This window comes from Guillardia theta, assembly GCF_000315625.1.
Source record: "Guillardia theta CCMP2712 unplaced genomic scaffold GUITHscaffold_129, whole genome shotgun sequence".
Lineage (NCBI taxonomy): Eukaryota > Cryptophyceae > Pyrenomonadales > Geminigeraceae > Guillardia > Guillardia theta.
In genome coordinates this window covers 32,828-57,300 of record NW_005434545.1, presented here as the reverse complement: position 1 = coordinate 57,300, position 24,473 = coordinate 32,828, and the positions used below count along the sequence as shown (strand labels likewise).

The window sequence follows — 24,473 nt, the reverse complement described above, 5'->3', positions numbered from 1 at the left end:
GTCGAGGGAGCTGATGGAGAACAGGCTGAAACCGCTCTCGTGGGGATCTGTGGAGCTCAGGTAGGAAGTGAAGAGAAGAGGTGCAAGGGAAAGGTAGCGCAGATCGAATGGGGGCAGAGAAAGGAGTCTCGGAGAAGAAGGAAAGCTGAATTGGAGATGGAAGAGGGGAGGGGAGGACAGAGCATTGAGCAAAGTCGTGCTGGCAGACGATCGTCTTCAGTGCTTGCGATGGCATCGGAACCTTGACGTACGAGGACTGTGAGGCTCGCTTTCTCTCCTCGTGCTGCTCTCTGCCCTGCCCTCCTCGCTGTGTCGTCTGATGCCTTGTAGCTCAAAGCATCAGACAATTTCTCCCTCATCCTGAGCTGCCTATCCGAAGGGTCCGCTACACAACTTCATCGGTCCCTCAAAGTCTCTTGCTCGCCTCCTCTGAGGTCCAACAGGACCCCATCAGCATCTCAACGCCAAGCCACGAGGAGAGGATGGCGATGCGCCAGGTCTCACTCAGTCTCTCTCGTCCTCTCTTTTTCTTAGGGCTGAGCTGCTGTCCAGCTGCTCTATATTGGAAGTTGCCATGCCGCAAACGAGGTGAAACGATTACTTCATCGAGGGGGAGGAAGTGACCAGCTTTACGCCAGGCGGCACTCAAATGGCTGCTGCATCAAGAGATGCCCTTCATCAAGTGATGATCAACGAGGAAGGGGAAAGGGGTAGAAAGAGAGAAGGAACGAGGACAGAGGGCACAGGGGGTTAGAGGAAGGAGATCGGCTGAAGGCTGTTGTTCAGGAAGGAGCTTCTGTCGCGTGGCGTCGACCCGACTCTCTGGACCCTCAAGATTGTCGGTGAGGAGGAGGAGCGAAGAAGAAGCCTTGACTTGACTCTTCCTTCAAGGAAACCTCTCCCCGCAGACCTGCTCCCCAGACCTGTGCGCAGGCAATTTCTGCAAAATTTCCGAGACGGGGTTGAAAGTGCGTGAGCCGCTGCCGATGCCGCTGCTGCTCATCTGCATGCAGATCCAGTTTGCGGGGTACGTGGAGCACGTGGAGGAGGACATCGACTCGAGGTGGCTCGCGTATCCTCCAGCTCGAGTGATCGTCTCTTCAGTGTCGCGCTCCTCTCTCCGCGGCTCGCCGGGCTGGGTCTCTCCACCAAGGTGATGCTCGGGTTGGAGCGGGGGCTGCCCATCGTCACCACACCCCACGGAGCGACAGGGTACAACGTCACGCAGCAGGGTGGAGCACAGGTGGCTTCCTCGCGCACGAGGAGGAGACTGACGCTGCAGGGAAGGGGATGCTGCTTGCCTCAGCCACAGAGCACGCGGAGTTTGCTCGGCATGTCGTGACGCTCATGACCAACGCTTCTCTCTGGCGTCAGGTTGCAGCATCAGGTCCCAGTAGGCTCGTGATGCCTTCGCTTCCCAGGTCTCCTCCAACGCTATCTCCCACGTTCTCTCGCAATTCTCTCAGCTGCAGCTCAAGGTATGTCGTAACGCTGAAATGAGGCGATTTCACTTTCGACCTTTTGTCCATGCAGGAGGATCTCAGCCAACTGATGCAGCAAGGTGCTCCTCCCCTGCTCCTGAGGTGTCGCCTGAGCTCCTTGCAGCTTCCTCGTACCGCCAGTCACGCATCTGACCTGTCCTCCGCCGCCTTGAATAGTGCGAGATCGGCCTCACTCTTCGCGTATCGCTTCCTGCTTTTTGCAGCCTGCTCCTCGCTTGCTTCCAGTGCCTTGCGAATGCTCCGGATGTCTTGGATCGTTTCTTCGAGATCCATGGTCAGCTTGATCTCGTCCAGCTTTTGAATCATCGCACCAAACACTTCTTCGATCTTGTCAGGATCCTGCGTCCAACGCTCAGTTCAACTTCGCCTCTTCACTGCCTCCTCACCTTGCAATCGCCGTTGGAAATGTTGACGGGTTGCGCCTGTGGCTCCCTCCTGTTGTGCTGTGATCTCTTCAAGGTTGCCTCTTTCTTCATGTCTATCTCGTCGATCCAGTCGGTTGACCAGTTCCATGGAGCGCCTTGTTTCCGTGACACCTTCTCCTTTAGCACGTTCCCCATCTGCTTGTATGTCAACACAGACATACTCCTCTCATGAAACAACCTCGAGCTTCAACACGCCTGAACGGAGATCTCCCAGCAACTCGACGTCTTGCTTGGTGAAGTGCTTTCCAGAACGTTTCTTCCCTTCGAGATTTTCCTCGTCATCCTCGTCCTCCTCCTCCTCCTCGTCGCCTTCTGCTGAGCTGGAATCAGAGTGCTCCTGAGGAGGTTTGTCAGTGAAGCTCTGGACAGGTTGTTTCAAGAGCAGATTACCTCAGCGGTGAAAGTGTCTGAGTGAGCGAAGATGTCAAGAAGTTGCTCTCCCGTCACCGCTCCTCTCGATCTCGCTTTGCTCAACGTCTGCAACCTCATCAGGTCGCTCGAGGTCCACAAGCAGTGATCACCTTGTGAAACTCTAGAGCACAAATCATCCTGGACCACCTTGTCTGCGCCACCATCTGCATTTCGGAAAGGATGTTCGGGAAGTGAAACAAGACTGTTTTCAAGTCCTCGTGAGAGACTTTCAAGATGTCCGACCAACGGCGCGCACGAGCTGAGAAAGGAAACCTTTCTTGACCTGGCAGCAAACAGTTCTCTCCAAGGTAGTTTCCTCGCCGGAAGGTCGAAGCAATCTCCCTCGTCTCAGACTCAATGATGTCAATTTCGCCATCGACGATGAAGAAGATTTCATTGCTGAAGTCTTCGACGTGGAACAGAAAGTCTCCGGGGCCGTACTGAAAGGGAATCAGTCGCTGGAGAATACTGGCCAGTAGCTGCTGCTTGCCTTGTAAACAATCGAATATCGGGACTGAGCTCAGAATGTCTTTTCTCAGATACATAACGAGTTCATTCTGCAAAGAAGGAGACAAATCTTCCAGTCCAGGAAAGTCAAAGTTCAAGATCGGATTGTTGAACGCATAATCGAAGTACTTCTCAATCTTATGCATGATATACTTGGGAACTTGATTTTCATACATGAACTTTGTCGTCTTTTCAATTTTCTCTTTGAACGCTCCAGCGCGAGTATCGAGCTTGACGAGTAAGGTTGCCATGTTACCAACGACGTAAGAGAATGTTGTCGCCCCAATGAGCATAGAGAACAGCACTGCGAGGACCTCAACCTCAGTGATCGGTTTGATGTCTCCGTACCCGACAGTCGTCATAGTGGTGATGGCCCAGTAGATTGACATCATGTACTGTGTGCTCAAAGGAGCTAAGGCCACGGTGGTTTCACCGTTGGACTTTGAGATGATGGATGTAGTTGTGGTCCATGATTTGCCCACATTGTTCTTCACATCACTTGCTGAGCAGATCGATCCGGCTTGTCCCTTACAGGTGAAGTCACTGTACTGTGTCCCAAGAGCAAAGAGCGTACACGCCATAACGTGAGCCACCATCAAGAAGATGAACGCGAGCTGAAGGATCTGAATCGCACTCGGCTTGATGTGAGCCCTTTCCTGCAGATTCTTGATGATCTTCCCGATGCGCGCTGCTCGTAGCAGCTTCAACAGTCTCACTATCTTGAGAAAACGGAATAGTTTCGGCAAGAAAACGTACTGGCTGTTCTTGGAAGCCTGCTGCGCGTACCTCATGATGAAGTCGATGGGCAAAGATCCACCAAAGTCTACCCAAAACCACGTTTGCAAGTAGTGCTTTGCAATCTTGTTACCATTCACAACCAGTTTTTGATTTGACATGCTTCCGTCCTTTTCATAGTAGGCAGTGCGGAAGTTCAAGAGTAAATCTGTGAAGAAGAAGAAGTCCACAGCTGTAGTCCAGATGAAGAAGGGAGCGTTCTGAGCATCAGCATAGTACACACACGTCGAATTCTCGAGGACGAAAGAGCATCCAACCACAACCTCACAGTACTCCGTGCTTGTGTTTGTCAAGTTGAGGTCTTTGCTCGTACATTCGCTCTGAGTTTTCGTCTGGGTGTCAACAAACGACATAAGGAAGGGGATGGAGAAGAGGAAGTAGAACAAAAGAATCAAGACAAGCAAGTCCCAAACAGCACGAAATGACCCAGATGGATGAAGAATCAGAGGAGGAACGTGCTCTTGCTTGACTTCCTCGAATTGCAGATTTTCAGTGTCATCGTTTTCTAGTCCATCGAGGGACCACCAGACCGAATTTGCTCCCTGAGCCTAAAACACGATTTCAGTTCTTCCTGGACATGTTGATAAGCAATACCTTCAATGATGCGCTTGAAAGTTTTCTGCCAAAACCAGAAACCCTTCTGTTTGCGTTTCGCCATGGTGTGATAGTAGATTTTAACTCGCCTCGCAATGGATGATTTGATTCCTCCAAGGAAATACTTGATTCCATGGTCTTGAGCTGCTTGAGTTTAAGATCTATCTTAGATCATGGTTCGATCTGCATCCAACGCACATTGTAACTTGCATCACATCACTGCTCTTGGATCAAAGGCTGTATCGATGAGATCTGCAAGGTGATTAGTGCTGAACAGGGTATCACGAGGTTTTGTTCTCTGTTTTAGGCATATACAAGCACAAGACCGTGAGCTAATCAAGCCACTGATATTCTTCTTCTTCCAGTCTTTCCATCTTCTTTTTCATGTTCAACTCGAACGATTCATGGCTTCGGCCATTCTACACTGTTTTTCATGACTCTTACACATGATTACTCTGCTCTATCATGCTCAAAACACCTTGAGGGCACACAACACAACAGGTTCTCGTTCTGACTATCGTAGGATAATCTGACGGAACTGCTCGCTTCTTTCTCTTCTCTCCCCAGCTCTCTTGGCTCCCCCGCTCCATCTGTTGCTACTGGAAACAACAACCGACTTGCCGCCAAGGTTACCACTCCTCTCAACCACACCGGGTTACCAGTGGTGACCGGCCCGCCGGCCCGGCCAGTCGGGCCCGCGGCCTGGCGCCGGGGGCTACAAAACTGTGTCTGGTTGACTATTTCTATTACTCAAAGATTCACCTGGTCGAGTTTTTGGCTTCAAACTTCAGTCAATAATGTAAGTCAATCTTATTGTACCAATAATAGAGTATCCGGCTGCTAGAAATGTCAAATGAAAGCAACTGCACCACCCTACCCCACCCCTGGCAAGTCCGGCCACGTACCTCAGCGGCTGATGGAGCCTGGGGGGCTACCGTACCAACAGTAGCTGGAAGAAAGGGGTACTCGAACGGCCTTCCGAGCGAAAGCCTCCGAGGCCTGATGAAATTAACCGTGGCAGACGGTGGTGAGCCTCGGAGGGGGGGGGGGTGGGGTCCATGCCGGGCGGACCGGCAGCCCGGTGTGTTAATAGGTGAGGATCGGAACAGGGGTAGTCAAGGTAGGGTAGGGTAGTGAGGCCTGGACCAGCTGTCAAGTCCATGCTCGGAAACAATATCCAGGGGTGGTACCAGTAGGTCATTCACGAGGCGCTACTCGTTCTGGTGCGGTTGGGGTGGGTGGGGTAGTCGGTTAGCGAGGATCTCCCCAATTTTAAGTTTATCCTGTAGCAAGGCGGAAATCATTTTACGATTGATAAGTGCGGGCTGGTCAATCACCCGGGGTACCTGACTGCAGATGCCCCTATTGAGATGTGGTGGGGTGATCCAACAAAATTCAAGTCAGCGCACTGTCAATAGGGGCGAAAGTACGAAGAAGGTACGGCGTGAGCTAGGGGTAGGGTACTACACACTTATCACTGAGTCATGACCCGGTAGGATAAAATCAAAGAGTCTAGGCTACCCCACTGACCCCATCGGGTACTACCACCGGTGACCCCAGACTCTCAATGTTTTGTTTACTCTCAGCCCCGGTTCAGTGTGGGTATCTGTTGGACCCCTACCCCTTCTCACAGGCTCCGCCATGTCGTAGTTCTCAGGCTTCTATTATTGTAACGGCTACTAAAATGAAGCTTATTATCCAAAGTTCCCCCCACCCCGGCCCTCCGAGACAAACCACCCCCATCAAAGAACATTCATGACCGGTCACTACCCCCCACCTTCAGTTCCTGTGGCTCGTGACTACCAGCATCGTCCTTCATTCCCCTATCCAACAAGGCTACCCCCTCGCTACCCCTGCCCCTCTCCCGGCCAACCCACCACCCGTGCTATCTTTAACCCTCCCCGGCAGGCACAGTCTCATAGCCTAGTGACGGGCCATCTAGATTTGCTCCTGACCCCTGCCCTACCAGCCACCCTGACCCCTGATGCTCAGACTCACCCCATCGCTACGGACTACCTCGTGAGTCACTGCCACACGCCGACTACCCCCACCCCTACATGGCGGTCACCCAACCTCGGACTCTCAGATGACCCTACCCCACCTGTGGAGGAATCTAGACAGTAGCATTGGACCCACCAGTCGCAAGTGCCTGACCTTTCCTAGTACCCACAGGCACTAGCGCTTGTTGAACCCCACCCCACCCCTCGTAGGCCACATCTTGTTTCTACTGCGCCATGTCCCTACTCCTCATGGCGGCTGGTTGGCTCGCCTCCTTCCTCACGTGCACTCGCATGCAACTCCATGCTGCAACTTTTCTCTTGCCCTGCTTGCTTGAGTCTTACTCCTCTCCTCTTGCAACTTCTGGTCTTGGAAAGCGCACGAGGCTCGATGTTCCATGATCTCAACTCTTGTGACGTCCTTCTTGTCCCATATCAACCTTACACGTCTACAACCTCAACAATGCCAGTCTGCAACTATTCTTGTTCCTGTGCATTTCCTTTTCCCTATCATTTTGAACTGCATTCAGCTTTCCCTCAAGTTTGTCATCTATGTGAGTCATGATACATGCGCTACATTCACTTTCATCGCTTCGCCTGACACCTTCACTCCCTGTGAATCCTCATTTCTAGTATCTGATGTCGCCACATGATCCTCATCTTCAGTGTCACGCGTCTACTTCTAAATTCTGTCTAAACCTTGCTTTGTCCTAAATGCTCTTATCCCCCTGCTGTTTTCTGCTGCTTTCCACAAACACTTGTTCTCATATGGGAGCTTTCTGACATTCAAGGCATGGCATGTTTTGATTTCGACTGACCAAATTTTTTTGTTAGGCTGTTACACAGCTTCGGCCTCGACCTAACTTGCTCTATTTTTATTGCCAACTAACCACACATTCCAAGCCTCATTTTACCTGGGTGAAGTCCCACGCTATATTGTTTCAAGTTCACACTCCTCTTATTCTTGGCTCCTCAAAGGCAACACCAGACCTTCTTTTCCTATCTAAAATTGCACTCGTTTTACTTGCAAGTATCAGCAACGCCAATCCTTATCGGAGCTATGGGTTCCGGTGGCGATGGATGCGTGCAGCAAGCAGCTAGCATTTCTTCCGTAGCCCAATGGCAGCCACCAACAGACAGCGATGAGAACAATGATTCCACTGACTCTAAAGATTTCTCGTCGTATTCGGACCAATCACTTTTGTATGCACAGATATTGGAACCTTCACCAACTAACAAGAAATTGGATATTTCCGTATGTCCTGGATTGCTGGTCACAGAAGACGTCGTAGCTGTGGCAATGAAGTCGAAGTTACGTGTTCAAACCACCAAGTTGTATCTGAAAAGGCTTGGAGACAACAAATATGATTCATCACAGGGACGTGTAGGAATTATCACAGGAGTAAACAACACACCAGAAGGTAGTTGGCTTCTGTAAATTTCTTTTGGATTGACCCGCATGTCAGGTTGTACTGCAAATGTGATTTGGGAGTCTGGAAAGGCTTTTCGTGGATATTGCGTGGGGTTCCGTGGGTACTATGATCTTGAGTTTGCGTCAAAATCTCATCTGAATCATTACGCGTCCCTCACTGAAACCAAGGAAATCGAGGAGAATTCTGTGGAATCTCCTCAATCAAGGAATTTGCTCAGCAGTTCTGATATCAATCTCGACGTTAATGTGGGATATTTGGGATCTGCACCTAAGGTAGAAAAAGGCGGTGGAAAGCATCTATGGAGCTGTACTGGACCCATTTTTCACAATGACCCCAAAAAGTGAAATAAATGTTCGATTAGCGTGTTTTCTAGTTTGCATACAGCCAGTTTCTCCTGTTTATATTCGCGGGCACGCTAGTACGCTGCATTGCAATCAACAAGCACAATGAGTGGTACTGAAAGTACATGTGCGGCACAGTAGTCATGCCTGGCTTGCAAAACAAACGAGACAAGACAAAAGTGATCAACACTTGTTAAAGCGCCGATTCGTTCGAATACGAAGTTTAAAACTTGCAATTAGGACCTCTTGGCCGCATTAACATCTTCGTCATTTGGCCTAAGACCAATCAGCCTAAGGGTTGACGCCTGATACGCCAAGCAGAAGCTTCCCGTAGCTCCAATGACAGTAGCCAAAACTGCCGATGGAACCCTCATTTGAGGAAGGTTGGAAGTGCCTGTTGCAATTGTAAGAAATAACCATGCAAGCTAGAGATTCAAAGCTTTTCACCTGCAAAATATCCGAGGGGGATAGAAATCAACGTAAAAAATCCCATTCTCTCATACTCATTGCGCTTAAAGTTCCTAACAACTGCCTTGAAGTCTGGGTTCGAATTGATGACCTACCAGACAGACGCATGGTCAGACAATCCAAATTCTTGGCAAAAAGGAAGAATTGAAGGCATGTGCATGATATAGACTCAAAACAGGCGCATGTGGCCAACTTTTTGTGTATCTGAAGGTCCTTCAATATCAACCCCCGAGTTCTTCTCTTTCCTCCTCCTCATCTATCATATGCTCCTTGTTGTCATAGCCTCTGCTGCTCCTGCTGCTCCCTCCCATGCCTCAGGTCATCTCACCGGGTAAGGTGGCGGCGTGATTATGATCGCCATGCCTCTCTGCGCTCCTCGTTTACTACCCCCACCCCTGAATCCATGATGAATCGAGGGTAGGTGATCAATGGGGCTAAAGGACCCCATTAAAATCAATCTCATTCACCAGGAAATGGGGGGTAGTGGTATACGACTAGTGTCAGGGGTCTTTCATAGTGATTTTGGGTAAAGCAGGGGGTAGGGGTTGTATGTACCCACATCCCCGCAACGAAATTTCCGTTATGTGAACGTTATCACGTTGAGTCTCCCGACGACTCCCCTACACTACGATCCTCGTCCTCCTCCTCCTTGTCCTCCTCCTCGCCCTCATCTCTCTCCCTCCCCCCCCACTCTTTCTCTCTCCCTCTCTCCCTCTCTCCCTCTCTCCCTCTCTTCCTCTCTCCCTCTCTCTTTCTCTCTTCCTCTCCCTCTCTCTTCCTCTCTTCCTCTCTTCCTCTCTTCCTCTCTTTCTCTGTCTTCTGTCTGTTGTTCTCGTCCTCGTCCACATCCTTGTTTCATCCTAGTTATTTTCACAGCAGCTGAATCTTCATCATCAATTTCGCCTCTCTTACCCTGATTCACGGATCCTCATAATCCTGTCGCCAGATCTATGCGATACATGATCACTGCAGTGTTGCTGATCGTTCTGTCTTTACTGCCGAGTGACAACATCGCCGGCAGTCATGCAAGACAGAGACCTTGTTCGCTCCAGCTACACACCCTGTGGGCTCCTCCGATTCATCCAAGAACTCTCGGTTTGAGGGGAGGCCTCCTTGAGTGCTGCCCTGAATATCCTAAAGCATCTTCGGGAGATGGAAGCGAGGAAGGAGTAGAAGACGTCGACGCGCTTCCGGACTCGTACGATGAAGGCGATGAGGGAGAGGTCGATGGCTCGGACGATGCGAGGGACGGTGACGAGGCCTCCGAAGTAGATCACCTGCAACGGATGCTGCAACAGGTCTTGAAGTCAAACTCAAGCGCTGAATTTCAACAAGCATTAGACGAGCACCCGGGGCCAGGCTTTGAGAAGCATATGCTTCTTGAAGACAAGGAATACCCCGGCTTGCCCAAGGAGGGCGACGATGTCTTCTTTCATTTCCAGGTCTTGTTCAATAACTCTGTCACTTTTGATTCGGCTCGTCAAAACTACACACCCATGACAGCTATCCGCATGCACATGGAAGAAGAAAGGCTTTCAGTCCCAATAGACGTCACCCCAGTGAGCCTCTCCCCAGTGACAGATCCGACCTGCAGGCTCTCGCTGGCGCTGAACCCAGTGAAGTTCTGGCACTCAGCTCTTTCAAGTATGAGACGAGGAGAGAAAAGCCTCTTCGCACTGCATGGTTATAACCTTGAAGACCTGTTTGTCAACACGTCGTTCCTGGGAGAACAAGCAGGAAGCGATTTGGAGCTCAGGTCGTCCTCGTTGCGTCGTGCGCTTGTCTGATGTTGATGTGAATTCTAGGATCACCATCCATCTCTTTGAGTTTGGACGCAACGACATGTTTGGTGATGGCAGGATCTTGTTTGAGTGTCTGCATTGGGGGGGAGGGGATGAACCCCCAGAGGTCAATGACGAAGTCTACCTGACGCTGTCCTGGTCCAGCCCAGGGGGTGTGACGAGCATGGACAGGCTCACAAGGCCCCTGAGCGATGGCGAGCAAGGAGGAGAGAGTAAGAGAGGTTGGGTCAGGCTGGGCTCCGGTAAGTGGCCTCAAGGGGTTGAGGACGTCATCACCTCTCGCTTCCACCGCGGCACTCGCGGCCTCGTCCATGTCTGTCACCTTGACGCTGACGCTGCTTCTTGGGAGGGAGAGAGTCTGAGGAACAAGCAGGCCTGCTCTCCGCTCGTCTTCCCGATGCCTCCAGTGCCGTTGGATGGTTGGCCAGCAGGAGACGTCAAGTACCTGCTGCTCCCCCCGCACTTGGCTGCAGCTCAGGTCTGCACTCTCGACATCACCCTGCACTGCTGGAACAGGGTCCTCCGAGTCCCGCGACTCATCAGCTCGCTTCCAGCTGGTGATGAGCTGTTGAATGAGTTTGACCTGCTGAGTGAGCGCAGGTCAAGCACTCATGCGAGTCTTCAACCAGTCGGACATCACGAAGCACTACATGCTCGAGACTGACCAAGTCCACCTCCTCCTCCAGCAGACTCTCGTCTCTTCGCACCTCCTCTCTCCCCCAGCTCAGCTCAGCTCGCTTGACCTCTCGCCCCTGACCTTCCGCGAGTATCAAACGCGCGTAGGTGACGGCGAGCTGCCGCTGGCGCTGGAAGCTGCTTTGCTGGAGCTGCAGGGCATCAGGCACCTCCAGCTGCTCGTTCCCGGGGGCCTGGGGCTCGACAGCGTCGGGGCAGGGGAGGGAGGCAACTTCCAGGAGCAGGCGAGCAGCGGACAAGCGCTCCTTCTCGAAGCTCGAGTACTCCACGTCTCCCCAAGGGAGTGGACCGACGAGCTGGAAGGCGTGCTGGAGCATGCTCGTCGCAGGCACCAGCAGGGGGTCCAGCTCTACTTGCACAACCTGACGGCGGCAGCACTTGTCAAGTTCTCGTCGGCACTGAAGCTGACGCAGTACATGCTGCACCACAATATGGAGGAGAGGAACAGGGTGGACATGACGAGCGTGATGGAGCGCCTAGAGGAAGACTGCCCGAGCATCTTCAACCTGGGACGCCCCGAGTGCAGGCCGGCAGAGGAGGAGGATGCGGTCGAAGAGAATCGACTGAGCGACGAGCTGAAGCGGGAAGTCAAGAAGTTTCACTTCGACCTCCTGCTGAACGCAGCTCAGTGCATGCTCAAGGAGCAGCAGTGGCAACAGGTCTTGCTCGCTGCTGCCCCGCACCCTCCGCTTCTTCCTCACCCTGCCGTCCCTGTCAGGTCATCGCGCTGTGCGATCGCGCAGAAGTCATCCAGAAGAGCGTGAAGCTTTTCTTCCGCCGTGCAAGAGCGCATCAAATGCTGAAGGATTATTCGGTATGGAGGAGGAAGAGGAGGAGGAAGAGGAAGAGGAGGAGGAAGAGGAAGAGGAGAGGAAGAGGAAGAGGAGGAGGAGGAGGAGGAAGAGGAGAGGGGTTGCGATAAGATTGAGCTCGCTGAGGGACAGTAGGCGGCAGAAGCAGACCTTCGGGCAGCGCTCGCCAAGTCGCCAGGGAACAAGTTGGTAGAGAGAGAGCTGAGGTAAGGAGGAGGAAGAGGAGAGGAGGAGGCGGGGGAAGAGAAGGAAGAGCGGGGAGGAGGTTGGGGGGGGGGGATGAGTGGGATGAGGGAAGGGGGGGGAGGTAAGGAAGGGGCGGGAGATGGAAGGGAAGTGACGAGAAAGCAGAAAAATGCAGAGCACGTGGATGAGCGAGCAGAAGAAGAACATGCCGAGGCTGGGGGAGGAGATGTTTGCGAGAAGATGATGGAGGAGGAGGACAAGAGACTTGCCATGAAAGGTCGTGAGAGCCTCCAACCGTGAGGTCAGCTTGCTCGTCATGCTTTACGATCGTCTTTGACTTTGAGCTGGGCTAGATCACTGCACGCCGTCGAAAGGATCCTTGCTGGTGCCCTGACCGAGGAGTTCGAAGAAGGCGCTGGAGGAGGAAGACAGCAGCAGGAAGAGCTCGTAGCCAATCCACACTGGGATCAGAACAGACAAGATGACGAAAGTCCAGCCTGGGTTTGAGGTAAGAGAGAAGGACAGGGAGGAGGGGGAGGAGGAATAAAACACCTGCAGCTGTTATGTTCCCGTCCTCCTGTACGGTCACGATGTTGAACATGTCCTGCAGGGGCGGGTGAGGCGGAGGCTGAGGAGGAGGACGATCGTGCTGAGGAGACCTGAAGGTCGAGGAGGATCTCCTTGAGGTCTTGGAGCTGCTCGTTGGCTCGCTGGTCGTACTCCTTCTGGGCATCGATCATGTCTTTGATCATCTGCCGCTGCTTCTGGTACCACTCCCACTTCTCCTGCGCCGTGTCTCAGCCTCGTCCTCTCCCTCCCTCCTCCCTCCACTCGCCTCGTCCGTGTCGATCCAGTCTTCCGCCATGAGGTCCAGCTCTGCGAGCTGCTTCTCGTACTTGTCCGTCAGCGTCACTTCTTTGGTCACCGCTGACACCGTCCCCTCCAGCTGCCATGCTTCGATCCGCAGCTTCGCTGCCTGCTGCTCCTTCGCTACCGCATCCTTCCGTAGCGTCGCCGCTGACGACTCGAGCTCCACCGCCTGGTTGCGCAGCTCCACCGCCTTCACCTTTCGCTGCTCCAGGCTGAGCCCAACTCGACCGTCTGCGTCTGCCTCGCCTCCTCCTGTTTCGCACATGGAAAGTCTCCTCCTTACAAACGTCAAGGGCGATCTGCTGGCCATCAGTCGGACCGGCGACACGCCCAAGACAAGGAGCGCGTGGTTGACAGCTGCATGGAGGACGAAGAAGAGGACAAGCATCCATCTCGAGCTGCAGGAGGACATGCTTGCCCGTACTTGCCCGTGCTGCTCAGGGTCTCGCTCTCAATGAATGACCCCCTCCTCGATGCGCGTCCCACTGCTGGAACAACGTGAGACGCTGAGCAGAAGGGCAGGAGCGAAGCAAGTGAGATGAGATGACCCTCGCGCTATGATAGGGAACATTGGAAGTTGAAGGTGGACCATGTAGATGGAGGGAGCGCATGAGTGGATCGACAACATTTCCTCAACCTTCTCGCTTCCCTGCTCCCTCCCACCCATCTTTTCCCGCCTAGCCTCACAGTCGAAGGTGACCTATGGAGTAATTCGGCTACAGCATGACCACGCGGATATCGAGTGACGGATACCTCCCACCTTCCTCTGTTCCTCGCCCACCTCTCCCAGCGCAATCTCTTCCTCCCTCCCTTGACTGGCAGACGTATATCAATCCACCTCTCTTGTCCTTAGCCCTAGAACCTCTCCCCCTAGAACCTCTCCTCAGCATTCCTCTCCTCTCAAGAACTAGTCTCAACTATACACTTGCTCCTTCTCCTTCCCACTTCTTGAAATTTTACTTTTCTGCAACTGCCCCTCATGAATCAGCCCTCCCTTTGCCATGTCTCCCCTCCGGCAATATTCTTCCATCATCGTTGCCATCGTTCCATTTTGTTTCTTCTCTTCTACATCTTCTGCTCCTCCTCCTCCTCCCCTCCTCCTCCTCCCCTCCTCCTCCTCCTCCTCCTCCTCCTCCTCCTCCACCTCCTCCTCCCCTCTCGGTCGTCGTATCAGTCACTTCAGCCATTACCCACCCCCCTCTATACCTGGAAAACTATAACCCACCCCTGTTTCCCCACAACCTCCGGGGTCTTACAGAGAAAGTACCCGGTTATGAAACAGAAAGACTTGACCAACCACCCCACCTTTCGATAGTCAGAATTTCGTTTGACTACCCCACCTGCTACCCTCTGGCCACCTCGCTTGTGTATCATGCCTTTGGTTCCTGGAGCAGGAGAAGGAGCAGGAGCAGGTGCAGGTGCAGCAGCAGGAGCAGCAGGAAGAGCAGGAGGAGGAGGAGGAGGAGGAGGAGGAGGAGGAAGAGCAGGAGGAGGTGGAGGTGGAGGAGGAAGGGCATGACCAGAGAGGAGGAGGAGGAGGAGGAGGGTCAGGTGGGGTGAGAGCGAGGGAATACTTGTCTGAGGAAACAGTGAGGGCAGAGCTGCAAGAGCAGTATGAGGAGGGGAAGGGGAGGAAGGATGGAAGAGTAGTGCCCAAGCTGCTCCAAAACTTGAGCTGCTGCGGGAACAGGAGGAGGAGGAAGTGCAGTAGAAACAAATCGAGGAATGTAACGCTGCTGCTAATGTCGGCAGATTGGCCAAGCACGATGTCGTGATGGACAAGTCAGTTTAACAGAAGAAGCTGAGCTGGAAGGAGGTGTGGTGTGTTAATGATGATCGCGAGCAAGTCAGACGGAGAGGAACCAGGACAAGAAGTATCGGTATAAGTTTACTGAGTAGTAGTCGATGAATAGAAAGTTGTGGGAGGCAGTTAGGGTGCAAGGGAATGTAGGAGAATCTATCACAACAAGACAGTCCTAGACGTGTGCTATGATCAGTGTTGGAGATTTAAGATATGAGAAGAAGAAAAGAGAGCAGGAACAGCTACATGCGACTTGAGAATATTTAGACCAGCAGGATTCAGTGCAACTCATTCCATACGGGCCAACTGTGTGTTCCTTGCCTTTCTAATGATTGTCACAAAGGCTCTACAACTTCCGCTGCTCGACCTGTCAAGCGCATTGGCGCTATGAGAACCCTTGGTTGATCACTCTCAACGACGCAGTGTTCGATCAAGCTCAGGTGAACTTTCCGCTCGCGTAGAACATTCACAAGTACTTTGCGCACGCGTAGAATATTTAGTGACCCTCGAAGTCTCATCGGCAAATCGACATGTTGAAAGCAGTCTTCGGGAACAAGAACAAGACTTTCCGTCCCAAGAAGAACTTCCAAAAGGGCACCAAGCTTTACCAACTCCACAAGTATGCAAAAGCGACGATCAAGGCAACGCTGGGAACAGGAAACCTGCATGAGGCAGTTGTGCTGCCGGAAGGGGAGGACAGGAACGAGTGGCTGGCTGTCAACACAGTCGACTTCTTCAACCAGATCAACTTGCTCTACGGCAGCATCACAGAATTCTGCACGCGCGACTCCTGCCCGTGCATGTCGGCAGGCCCGCAGTACGAGTATCACTGGGCGGATGGGGTGAACATCAAGAAGCCCATCCAGTGCTCTGCTCCCGAGTACGTCGACTACCTGATGACATGGGTGCAGCAGCAACTGGATGACCAGGATATCTTCCCCTCCGATATCGGTGAAGAACCTTTTGCTCCCTTGTCCTTGACTCCTGACCCGATGCAGGTCGACCTTTCCCCAAGGAGTTTGAGGGCAAAGTGAAGAACATCTTCAAGAGGCTCTTTCGGGTCTATGCCCATATGTACCACTCGCACATCGAGAAGATCATAGCTCTAGGCGCTGAGCCTCACCTCAACACCTGCTTCAAGCACTTCATGTACTTCGTGCTGGAGTTTTCATTGGTCGAACGAAAGGAGCTCGAACCTCTCGCAGAGATCTGCAAGGTGAAAGCAGAGCATGACTGTCTTGCTGTTGTGTACGTTGTGTTTCTGTTCTCACTTTTTGATTGTGACATACTGATTTTGTTTCTAGGGGCTGGGACTTGACCTGCCCAAGTGAAGCCCAGGAGGCACGAAAGTGGTAAAAGCCTTTCCTTGTGACCGAGAAAGATACAAGCTTCGCCGGGATAGTTCGAAGAGGTTCATCTGATATGTTTCGCAATGAAGGTCAAAACTCTTGTCTCATATTCTTTCGCGTCCGTGTCCCACAGCTGTCACCCTCGTCAGCTCCCACTGACGTGTAGTGTGATGACCTGGCAGTGATCCGATCGAGCACAGAACCACACGTCTTGCAGTCTTCCAACCTGCACCACTGTCAGGCCTCCTCCACCCCAGCCCCCTCCTGCTTACCCTCGCAACTTCCACTCCATGCCGGAGAGGAACGATGCGGTCCTCCTCGCCATGCATGAGCATCAAAGGCACCTTCTTCACCTGCAGAGGTTGAGTGTCAGGGTGGCGCGGGGAATGAGCTGCAGCAACCAGCTTGATCGCATCGACACATGAAGGAATTTCTGCTAGGCCGTACGGTCGCAGACTGCTCTTCACCTGCTCGCCAGGCAGTCAGATTCAATCCATCGATCGCTCTTCCTCCTTCTCTCACTTGAAAGACCGTGAAGAATCGCACCACCACCATCAAAGGATAGAGAAACCAGTAGGCGAGCACGCTAAGAAGGACCAGGGTCATTCCAGCGACAGTTTGATGGCACGTACAAATCTCTACAGATGAGCTTCTGAAAGATCAGGTTCGACACCATGTCCCTGCTCAGCTCCTCTATACTCATGAATGGATTCTCTAGAATCGCACAGCTTGCGATATCCGCAACTTTAGCCATACTGATCAGGACAGACTGTAGCAGGACATAACTAACCTTGAGGGTCAGTAGCCATGGAGATGACGCAAGAAACCGCCCCGGTGCTTCAAACTCTCAACTATCAAGACAAGCTAATACCAGAGATACCTGGTTCCCATCAGCACTATCCTCATTCCCGCAAAGCGCGCCTTGACATACTTGCACATCGCTCTGAGGTTGAAACTTCAGCACTAGTGCCATATCACGCTAACTTACCCGAAATCTTTGCTCTCAACCAGACCAAGGGTGCAACCAGGCTTGTCGAGAGGGTCCGAGATGCCATGATTCCTGAAGTCAAACGCTATGCAGATATACCCTGCTTGCTTGAGGAAGGGAATCATTCGAAGCCACGAGCGACGATCTCTGCCGGCTCCATGAGCCATCAAGATCACAGCCTTGGGCGCATTGTCCGGCTTAAACAGCCATCCTCTGAGGCACCCTCCTTCGCCTCCCTCACCACCAACCTTCACCTCGATGTCCTCAGCTTCTAGTTCGTACGCCTTGGGCCCGATAGCAGTGGCTTCGGGCCAGTATGGAGCAAGCTTGCGAGGATCGAGCGAGAGGCCTTCACGAGGAGGGCAGCAGGCGATGAAGGGAGGGCAGGTCAGTATGGAGGCGACTGCTCTACCCAGCACAAGTCCAGCAAGACCCGCCAGGCCCGCCAGGCCCGCGAAGAAGCCCTCCAAGCCCAGCATGGCCTGTGCCCGCACTCATCCCCCTCGTACTCAGGTTATCCTCATCATCCCCCTCATAACCATCATCACCCTCATTCCCATCGGTCATGTCCCCAGGATTCACCTGGATAATAAAGAACATTCGAGGTCTGGTACTGCCAAACAAAATATTCTCGTACAAATTATTGTAATGAAAATTTTGATTGTAAAATTTGTAGTTCATCTCAAGCACCATATAGATAAATATATTCATTTATATAATTTATAGTACCAAAAATCAGTACCAGTAAGTTGAATGCGTAATAGGAGCGTCTCATCAGTCGGCGCTAATATGGAGCTTCGTCCGCTGGGATCGCAAGGGCTCATGGCTCCTCCTATGGGGTTGGGATGCATGGGCATGACCGCATTCTATGATGTCAACCATGACGAGCACGAGGAGATCTCTCTTCGCACTCTCGACAGAGCGTTGGAGCTTGGAGTCAACTTCCTGGTAAGCAAGGGGTTTGCTTCGTGTGGAAGGGTATGTGGGAAGAAGGAAGTCGCTAGAACCTATGCTTGATGCTTGAAACAAGAGAGAAGGGGAAGCCAAGGAATCATTCTTTTGCTAGTAGCTTGTCAGAGCTGGAATTGCAACCGATTAGACTTCCGGGAGCTTGATGTTCACAGATAATTGAAGTTCATTTCGTCACAGGACACTGCCTGGGTGTATCAGCATCTCGCGTCCGGGAGAAAGAATGAAGAGCTTGTTGGAAAGGCCATAAAGAAGCATGGAAGGTATCCATGATCTGCATCAAGACGTCAGATTCTGAAATTGTTGGTTTTGTGAAGGGACAAATTCATCATCGCTACCAAGTTCGGAGCTGAGTATACAGCTGATGCAAAACCAGTTCCCCACCTCGGAAGGCCAGAACACGGTAATTGGACTTGATAAGAATTGCTCGGATGTTTGAAACGCCTTACTTTGGACGTGAAGTTCGCCGGCACTGCGAAGACAGCTTGAAGCGGCTGGGAACGGATTACATCGACTTGTACTACATGGTACTGACATGGAGGTCTCGTGGTTGAGCGGCCAGCTGACATATTAAATGTTTGTTGCTGACAGCATCGCATGGACCCAACCACTCCCATCGAAGAGACCATGGGCGAGGTGAAAAAGCTCATTGCAGAGGGCAAGGTCAAGTACGTGGGCCTGTCGGAGTGCACGGCTGCAGAGTTGAGAGCAGCGCATGCGGTGCAGCCCATCTCAGCCATCCAGGTGTGAATATGTCAAGTTATGACGTACAAGGCTGAACGCAAGACAGATGGAGTGGTCTTTACAAACTCGGGATATCGAAAAAGATATCGTGCCAACAGCCCGCGAGCTCGGAGTGGCTATCGTGGCATACTCGCCCTTGGGGAGAGGTTTGCTTTCCAACACTTTTAAGGTGATGGCCTGTAATCAGCAGAAAGACGGGCTCATTCTTAGTGTGGTGTTGCAGTCTCGTTCGGACATCAAGGAAAATGATTGGAGACGATTCAACCCAAGATTTAGTGAAGGTCAAAAATGTCTTGACATGTGGAGGAACGGGAAAGGGCAATCAAGTGAAGGAGGTTGCTGACGTCACCACATAGAGAATTTCGACACCAACTATCAGAACACGCTCAAGATCAAGGTGATCCTTTCACTCTCGATCGCCATCACCCTTAGCGCATTGGTCTGCAGGCCGTGGCCGAACGCAAGGGTTGTACTCCTGCTCAGATCGCTCTGGCCTGGCTTTTGCACCAGGGGAAAGGTTGCAGTTCATCTGCTCCTCCTTGAGCTTGACAACTTTGTGATCATCAGACGTTTTTCCTATTCCTGGAACAAAGTCTCCCGAAAGGCTTGAGGTCTCTTCACACCTCTGTTCGGATTGACTCGGAATGACCTTCGAATGTCAGGAGAACGCAAAGGCTGTCGACATTGTGCTCACTGCTGAAGATCTCCAGGAGCTCTCCACAATCTCTGAAGCGAAGGTGATCCCATCACCTCTGACTCTCATGGCATGGAAATGATCACAGTGACTCACTGCGAATGCTCAGGGCACTCGCTACCCCGAGGTTGCGTTCAAGATGTGTTACAACGCACGTGCTTAATTAAGCTTAAGGCGACTTATGTTTGAATGATTGAATGACTTCCAAACTCGGAACTTAGTTCTGACTCGGACCCGTGGCCGGTCCGGAGTCCGATCAGCCGCTGTCGGACGGCGAGTTCACGGCCGCTAAGTTAAAGATCAGGACGAGGACAATCAGGAGAGTCACGGCCAGTCACTTGACTGCCGTTACTCAGTCCGCCGCGCGCGGGCGGTCGAGTCACCGGGTCCACGGAACTTCAGTGGCATGACTAGCCTACTCAAGTAGTTTTGATCAGTTTTCAAGATTGACTGAAATAGAGTAGTGCCTTTCGGTTGGAAACTTACAACGGTCATAACCGTTGTAACCATCACGTGGGGCTGACGCGGCGCAATGAGCGGAAAAGGTGAGCAGGGCGCGGAGAAGGGAGAAGGGGAGAAAAGAAGAAGGAGAGAAAGAGAGAGAAGAGGAGAGAGAAGAAGTAGAAGAGAGGGAGGAGGAGAGAGAAGAGGAGGGGAAAGAGAAGCCCCCCAATGGAACGTGGGAGAACGATGGCGCGAATGAGCGAGTACTGACCAGAAAGAAAGGAAGAATAAGGGCATTGAGGGATGAGAATCGACGTTGATAATCCAATCCCTCTGACTGACTATCCATCAAGACAAGAAAAAGCCCGGAACAAAGAAGTCAGACATCGACGATGGGGATGAAGCGCTTCAGGTACCTTAATAATGAGCTGAAGGTCCGGGTTTTCATGCATTTGCCTACATCAGGCGATCCTCCTTGCCGACTCCTTTCGTAAGGTGAGACAGCAAAAACTAGCCAAGCCAAGACTTTGCTCATTCAGTTCTTAGCGAATGGCTCCCACCACCTACACCACCCCGAAGATTTTGTTGCCTTTAGTGAACAGTACGTTCATCGTAATGCCATGCCACAATTGTGACCATGCTGAAGTTCCCATCATCGAATACACGCTCGAGCTTCTTGTACAAGCAGGAGTCAAGGAGCTATTCATCGTTGCCAGGTCCTACTCCTACTTGTGGTGTCAAGCTCAACTCCACGCAGCTCACATGCAGAGAAGATTCAAGAATACGTGTTGAATTCGAAGGTGGCTTCTGCTGAATCTGCAGCGCTAAATGTCTTGACTTGTTCATGCTTCAACCAGTCATGCAAGCAGTTTGAGGTGGAGGTGATCGTAGCTCCTGCCGTCAAGAGCCTGGGAGGAGCCCTGCGGGAGGTGAGCCCATGCGTTGGAAAGGAGATGGAATAATCGATGACAGGTCGACTCTAGAGGCAAGATCCGCAGTGACTTCATCCTTGTCAATGGTTGGCCTATCGTTCTTGTTCGTGGACTCGCTAACATGGCACAGGCGACACGTTGTCGAACATCAAGCTCGAACCTGTGCTACAAGCGCATAAGAAGGTGCAAAGGAATAATGACGATGACAACTTGTGTGAACACGATATGTCAGAGGAGGGAAGAAGAAAAGAACAAGGATGCGATCATGACCCTCGTATTCAAGGTCTGATACGTTCCTGCCTCCTTCTTGCCTGGTCTCACAGTCTCCTCGAAGACGTCCCTCCCTCAACAGAGAATGGCTACTTTCCCGGAGGTCTGTCTCCTTGCCGCGGGCATTGAAGGCGCTGACCTCGTCGCAGGACGACATCTGTGTTGCAATCAATCCTGAGACCAACCAGCTGGTTCACTATCAGCCGATGGTGCGCGTGAGAGCGTCGCCTTGTGCTTTAGCTAACGCCATCGGCAGACCAAGAAAGGTTTTCAAATCGATTCGACTCGATTCGAAGCCCATCCGACCGTCAGCGTAACTTAACGACTTTGCCGGGTCGTCGGGTGCTGAGCAGTTGATTTTGGCAGGTTCGCTATGACCTCGAGTATGCTCATGCCGCGATCTGCTCGCCTGAAGTTCTCTGCCTCTTTACCGACGAATTCGACTGGCAGGTTGACTGGTTTTTACTTGCGCGTGCTCGAGCTGATGCTTTCTCTCTCGTCCTCCCTCCCTACGTCTCCCTGGACCTCCCTCGCTCGCTCTTAGGATCTGCACACGGACTACATCCCCGGCGTCTTGTACTCGGAGATCTTGAGCTACCAGCTCTTTGCCTACATCGTCACCGAAGGGTACTCCGGGCGGTTGACTAGCTTGCATCAGTACGCGACGGTGAGCATGGACGTGATCCGGCGGTGGAGCTACCCGCTCGTGCCGGACGTCAATCTCTTCTGCGACACTACGTACGAGTATCTTCACCCCGGAGTGTACAAGGAGGCGAATGTCTCGCTCGCTCAAAGCTGCATCATCGGGATGGACACAGTCATCGGGTCAAAGACTGTCGTGGGGGAGGGAGCGAAGATCGACCGGTCGGTCATCGGTCGGTCGTGTGTCATCGGAGACGGGGCGGTGCTGGAAGGCTGCTTCCTGTTCGCAAACGTCAAGATCGGCGCCGGAGCGATTCTCCGCGACTGCTTGCTGGCAGATGACGTGGAGGTCGGAGAGAAGGCAGTGATAGAGAAGAACTGCATCCTCGGGGGGAACGTCAAGATCAGCAGCAACGTCACCGTGCGCGAAGGGACCCGCGTCACTGTGGCTGAGCGACCCTGCGATGCTGGCGATGATGACGACGACTTCGGTGATGACGATGAGACAGTGCAGGACAAGGTGGAGAGCAAGAAGACCACAGACTTGGAACTGGTGGGAGCTGACGGGCGAGGAAGGAAGTGGGAAGCAGGAGAGGACGAGCAGGAAGCGCTGATCGCTCCTCTTGTGATGGAGAAGCTGTTCGACTCCGACAACTCCGACGAGGAGGAGGATGAGAGTGACTCTGAGGATGAGGGAGGAGGAGCCTGTCAGTCTGCTGCCTCCTTCGAGCGAGAGGTGGAGGACATCGTTCGTCGAGGGGTCGAGGAGGGAGTGTTGCCGGAGAACATCTCCATGGAGGTGAACGGAAGGAAGTTCGCGCACGACAAGACCTTCGCTGACTGCAGCTGCATCATCTTCGTCACGATCCTCAACACCATGACCGTGACGTCATCGAGGAAGGAGGCCTTCGCCAACGCCGTCAAGCTGATCAAGACTTGGAAGCCGCTGCTGTCAAAGTTCGCGAGGTCCGTCAACGATCAGAAGGAGACCATGGTCGCGCTCGAGAGCTTTGTGTCTCAACCCGACTGGAAGGGGCACAAGCTGATGATGCCCATCCTCAAGTGCTGCTACGACGAGGATGTCTTCGAGGAGGACGCGATCTTCTTGTGGTCTGAGGACGCCCAGGGAAGGTCAGAGGAGAGCAAGGGTCTGGTAGAGGAATGCAAGGCGCTGCTGGACTACCTGAAAGAGGACGAGGACGAGGACGAGGACGAGGACTAAGGGCAACGCGTGGGGAATGAAGAGGAAGCAGAAATAGGGGTGGAGAGGGGGTGGGGGGGTGGGGGTGGGAGTACTCTTGGGTCCTGTGGCTGTCAGTGAGTCCTGGCGGTCAAACTCGAACTCATAAACCTTGTCAACAGCGACTCCATGCTCGCCCTCCTCCTCCAGTTTCCCACGCGCACTCTTCCTCTCCTCCTCCTCCTCCTCCTCCTCCTCCTCCTCCTCGTGTCCTCTCTCTCTTCAGTTGCCGCTTGTTCTGTGCTCAAAGCGTCTGATCCGGAGCTTATGTCTCTGCTGGACACGGCGATTATACAGGTGTCTAGAGCTCTACTGCTATCTAAGTTGCAGCTCAGAGGAGAGCTGGGAAGGACAAGGCGGAGGGAAAACAGGGCAGAGAGGCGGAAGGAAGAAGAGAAAATGGCGAAACTGCGGAGAAGGAACGAGGAACTGACAGAAGAACGAGAAGAAGCACTGGAGCTGCTGAGAGAGATGTTTGCATGCAAGGTGAGAGAGAGGAGAACGTGGGAGGGAAGAGGTTGGAGGTATGACATGATCTCTTCAGATTTGTTTCGTCAACAACTTGTCGGTTGTCTTCCTTCCTTGTCTGCACACTCAAGTTTGTCCGGAATGCTCTCCTCGCCTCCTCGCTTGTCCCTTCTGCAAGCAGGAGATTCGAGGGACTTTGAAGATCTTCTTTCCTTGAGCTCCTCCATCAACAAACATTTCAAACATCTTCATCAGCATCATCACCTCCTCCCCTCCACTCCCCCTGCTCCTCCCCAGCAGCTAGTCAAGATCCCTCGTCCAAATCATTATTTTATTTACTTGACCCGCAAACCTGCTCAACTTCTTGACTCTCAATGTTTGTTCAAGAACTTCAGTGGGTAGGTCGTCTCCTCCTCACACAGCCATCAGCCGGTCCGAACTTCCGATGAATCTTGACTTGGGCTGACCGAATCTGTGGAACACGTGTGTAAGAGAACGAACACGAGGAGGACGAAGAGGAGTGGGAGGAACTGATGCGAGGAACAAGAGGGAGAGGAGAGGAGGAAGGTGCGAGAAGAGCTACTGACAGTCGAGTGAATTCTCTTTGAATCTCTTCGTCTGTCCCATATGTCTGCAGGAGATTCAAAGGTTAACACAAACCTTCTCCTCCTCCTTTGCCCTTCCGTCTCTCCTTTCTGCCTTCCCCTGCTGACTCCCTCCCTCCTCACTCCACCTCTCTCACCTCTCCTTCTCGCCGCGTCGCTTCTTTCGCAAGCAGCCATTGCTGGCGAGGGAACACAAGCTCGAATTGCTTCGAGAACTTCTCGATCAGAATCTTCTTGTCGCCCCCCAGCTCGAAGTCCAGCTCGCCCCCCATCTCCATCTTCTTTGTCTTGGCGAATCCTCTCCCGCTCAGCGTCCGCGACAGCCAGGACCCGCTCTTGTCCTTGTCCCTCTTCACGCTGGAGGAGGAGGGAGGCTGCTCGCCTGTGCTCGCTGGGGATGAGGGAGGACGGGCTCGAGCTCGTTCTCCAACCTCGCGCGAATGATCGAGCTGCTGCTCTGCTTGAATGAGACGCCTGAAGTAGCCCTT

General features: G+C 52.7%; 11 protein-coding genes across 11 annotated transcripts; 6 read left to right on the top strand and 5 right to left on the bottom strand.

Moving 5' to 3' along the window:
* Positions 1-651: 651 nt before the first annotated feature.
* GUITHDRAFT_155532 (hypothetical protein) lies at positions 652-1,720 on the top strand. The gene has a single exon (XM_005822200.1). It carries the CDS (start codon positions 987-989, stop codon positions 1,155-1,157), a length of 171 nt encoding a protein of 56 aa, XP_005822257.1. The 5' UTR covers positions 652-986; the 3' UTR covers positions 1,158-1,720.
* Positions 1,721-2,302: 582 nt separating this feature from the next.
* GUITHDRAFT_146585 (hypothetical protein) lies at positions 2,303-4,298 on the bottom strand (the record flags this gene model as incomplete). Its single annotated transcript, XM_005822199.1, has 3 exons — positions 2,303-2,404; positions 2,449-4,188; positions 4,218-4,298. 3 exons carry the CDS (start codon positions 4,296-4,298, stop codon positions 2,303-2,305), a joined length of 1,923 nt encoding a protein of 640 aa, XP_005822256.1.
* A 2,156-nt stretch (positions 4,299-6,454) lies between these two features.
* GUITHDRAFT_155531 (hypothetical protein) lies at positions 6,455-7,360 on the top strand. The gene has a single exon (XM_005822198.1). It carries the CDS (start codon positions 6,469-6,471, stop codon positions 6,631-6,633), a length of 165 nt encoding a protein of 54 aa, XP_005822255.1. The 5' UTR covers positions 6,455-6,468; the 3' UTR covers positions 6,634-7,360.
* Positions 7,361-8,241: 881 nt separating this feature from the next.
* Positions 8,242-8,834, bottom strand: GUITHDRAFT_146584 (hypothetical protein; the record flags this gene model as incomplete). Its single annotated transcript, XM_005822197.1, has 3 exons — positions 8,242-8,399; positions 8,453-8,564; positions 8,802-8,834. 3 exons carry the CDS (start codon positions 8,832-8,834, stop codon positions 8,242-8,244), a joined length of 303 nt encoding a protein of 100 aa, XP_005822254.1.
* A 598-nt stretch (positions 8,835-9,432) lies between these two features.
* On the top strand, positions 9,433-11,993 carry GUITHDRAFT_118511 (hypothetical protein; the record flags this gene model as incomplete). Its single annotated transcript, XM_005822196.1, has 5 exons — positions 9,433-10,229; positions 10,279-10,832; positions 10,876-11,630; positions 11,690-11,785; positions 11,919-11,993. 5 exons carry the CDS (start codon positions 9,433-9,435, stop codon positions 11,991-11,993), a joined length of 2,277 nt encoding a protein of 758 aa, XP_005822253.1.
* Positions 11,994-12,236: 243 nt separating this feature from the next.
* GUITHDRAFT_155530 (hypothetical protein) lies at positions 12,237-13,319 on the bottom strand. The gene is made up of 4 exons (XM_005822195.1): positions 12,805-13,319; positions 12,629-12,754; positions 12,522-12,573; positions 12,237-12,466 (listed from the first exon to the last, which is right to left on the bottom strand). The coding sequence occupies exons 1-4, from the start codon at positions 13,249-13,251 to the stop codon at positions 12,324-12,326; spliced, it is 768 nt and encodes a 255-aa protein (XP_005822252.1). The 5' UTR covers positions 13,252-13,319; the 3' UTR covers positions 12,237-12,323.
* Positions 13,320-14,980: 1,661 nt separating this feature from the next.
* On the top strand, positions 14,981-15,971 carry GUITHDRAFT_160201 (hypothetical protein; the record flags this gene model as incomplete). Its single annotated transcript, XM_005822194.1, has 3 exons — positions 14,981-15,591; positions 15,639-15,856; positions 15,945-15,971. The coding sequence occupies exons 1-3, from the start codon at positions 15,171-15,173 to the stop codon at positions 15,969-15,971; spliced, it is 666 nt and encodes a 221-aa protein (XP_005822251.1). The 5' UTR covers positions 14,981-15,170.
* An 82-nt stretch (positions 15,972-16,053) lies between these two features.
* GUITHDRAFT_118508 (hypothetical protein) lies at positions 16,054-17,456 on the bottom strand (the record flags this gene model as incomplete). Its single annotated transcript, XM_005822193.1, has 9 exons — positions 16,054-16,122; positions 16,165-16,215; positions 16,262-16,342; positions 16,391-16,456; positions 16,512-16,575; positions 16,622-16,733; positions 16,780-16,826; positions 16,870-16,932; positions 16,978-17,456. 9 exons carry the CDS (start codon positions 17,454-17,456, stop codon positions 16,054-16,056), a joined length of 1,032 nt encoding a protein of 343 aa, XP_005822250.1.
* A 310-nt stretch (positions 17,457-17,766) lies between these two features.
* On the top strand, positions 17,767-19,466 carry GUITHDRAFT_79953 (hypothetical protein; the record flags this gene model as incomplete). The annotated part of the gene is made up of 11 exons (XM_005822192.1): positions 17,767-17,955; positions 18,169-18,209; positions 18,264-18,349; positions 18,409-18,473; positions 18,538-18,690; positions 18,737-18,859; positions 18,914-18,971; positions 19,047-19,087; positions 19,138-19,207; positions 19,258-19,301; positions 19,353-19,466. The coding sequence occupies 11 exons, from the start codon at positions 17,767-17,769 to the stop codon at positions 19,464-19,466; spliced, it is 984 nt and encodes a 327-aa protein (XP_005822249.1).
* A 1,939-nt stretch (positions 19,467-21,405) lies between these two features.
* On the top strand, positions 21,406-22,894 carry GUITHDRAFT_79949 (translation initiation factor 2B, epsilon subunit; the record flags this gene model as incomplete). The annotated part of the gene is made up of 2 exons (XM_005822191.1): positions 21,406-21,480; positions 21,575-22,894. Coding segments are annotated over 2 exons (1,395 nt in total), but the record flags the coding sequence as incomplete, so codon positions are not given.
* A 900-nt stretch (positions 22,895-23,794) lies between these two features.
* GUITHDRAFT_118506 (hypothetical protein) lies at positions 23,795-24,263 on the bottom strand (the record flags this gene model as incomplete). The annotated part of the gene is made up of 3 exons (XM_005822190.1): positions 23,795-23,852; positions 23,968-24,011; positions 24,123-24,263. 3 exons carry the CDS (start codon positions 24,261-24,263, stop codon positions 23,795-23,797), a joined length of 243 nt encoding a protein of 80 aa, XP_005822247.1.
* Between the last annotated feature and the right edge of the window lie 210 nt (positions 24,264-24,473).

What these genes read in the sequence shown, in the direction of transcription:
- GUITHDRAFT_155530 (XM_005822195.1), bottom strand. Translation starts at nt 13,251, where the DNA reads ATGTCCTCCTGCAGCTCGAGATGGATGCTTGTCCTCTTCTTCGTCCTC. An exon ending in AGATCCTCCTCGACCTTCAG is followed by an intron (nt 12,574 to 12,628) that starts GTCTCCTCAGCA and finishes CCGCCCCTGCAG; the next exon opens with GACATGTTCAACATCGTGAC. An exon ending in CGGGAACATAACAGCTGCAG is followed by an intron (nt 12,467 to 12,521) that starts GTGTTTTATTCC and finishes CCTCAAACCCAG; the next exon opens with GCTGGACTTTCGTCATCTTG.
- GUITHDRAFT_155531 (XM_005822198.1), top strand. Translation starts at nt 6,469, where the DNA reads ATGTCCCTACTCCTCATGGCGGCTGGTTGGCTCGCCTCCTTCCTCACG.
- GUITHDRAFT_155532 (XM_005822200.1), top strand. Translation starts at nt 987, where the DNA reads ATGCCGCTGCTGCTCATCTGCATGCAGATCCAGTTTGCGGGGTACGTG.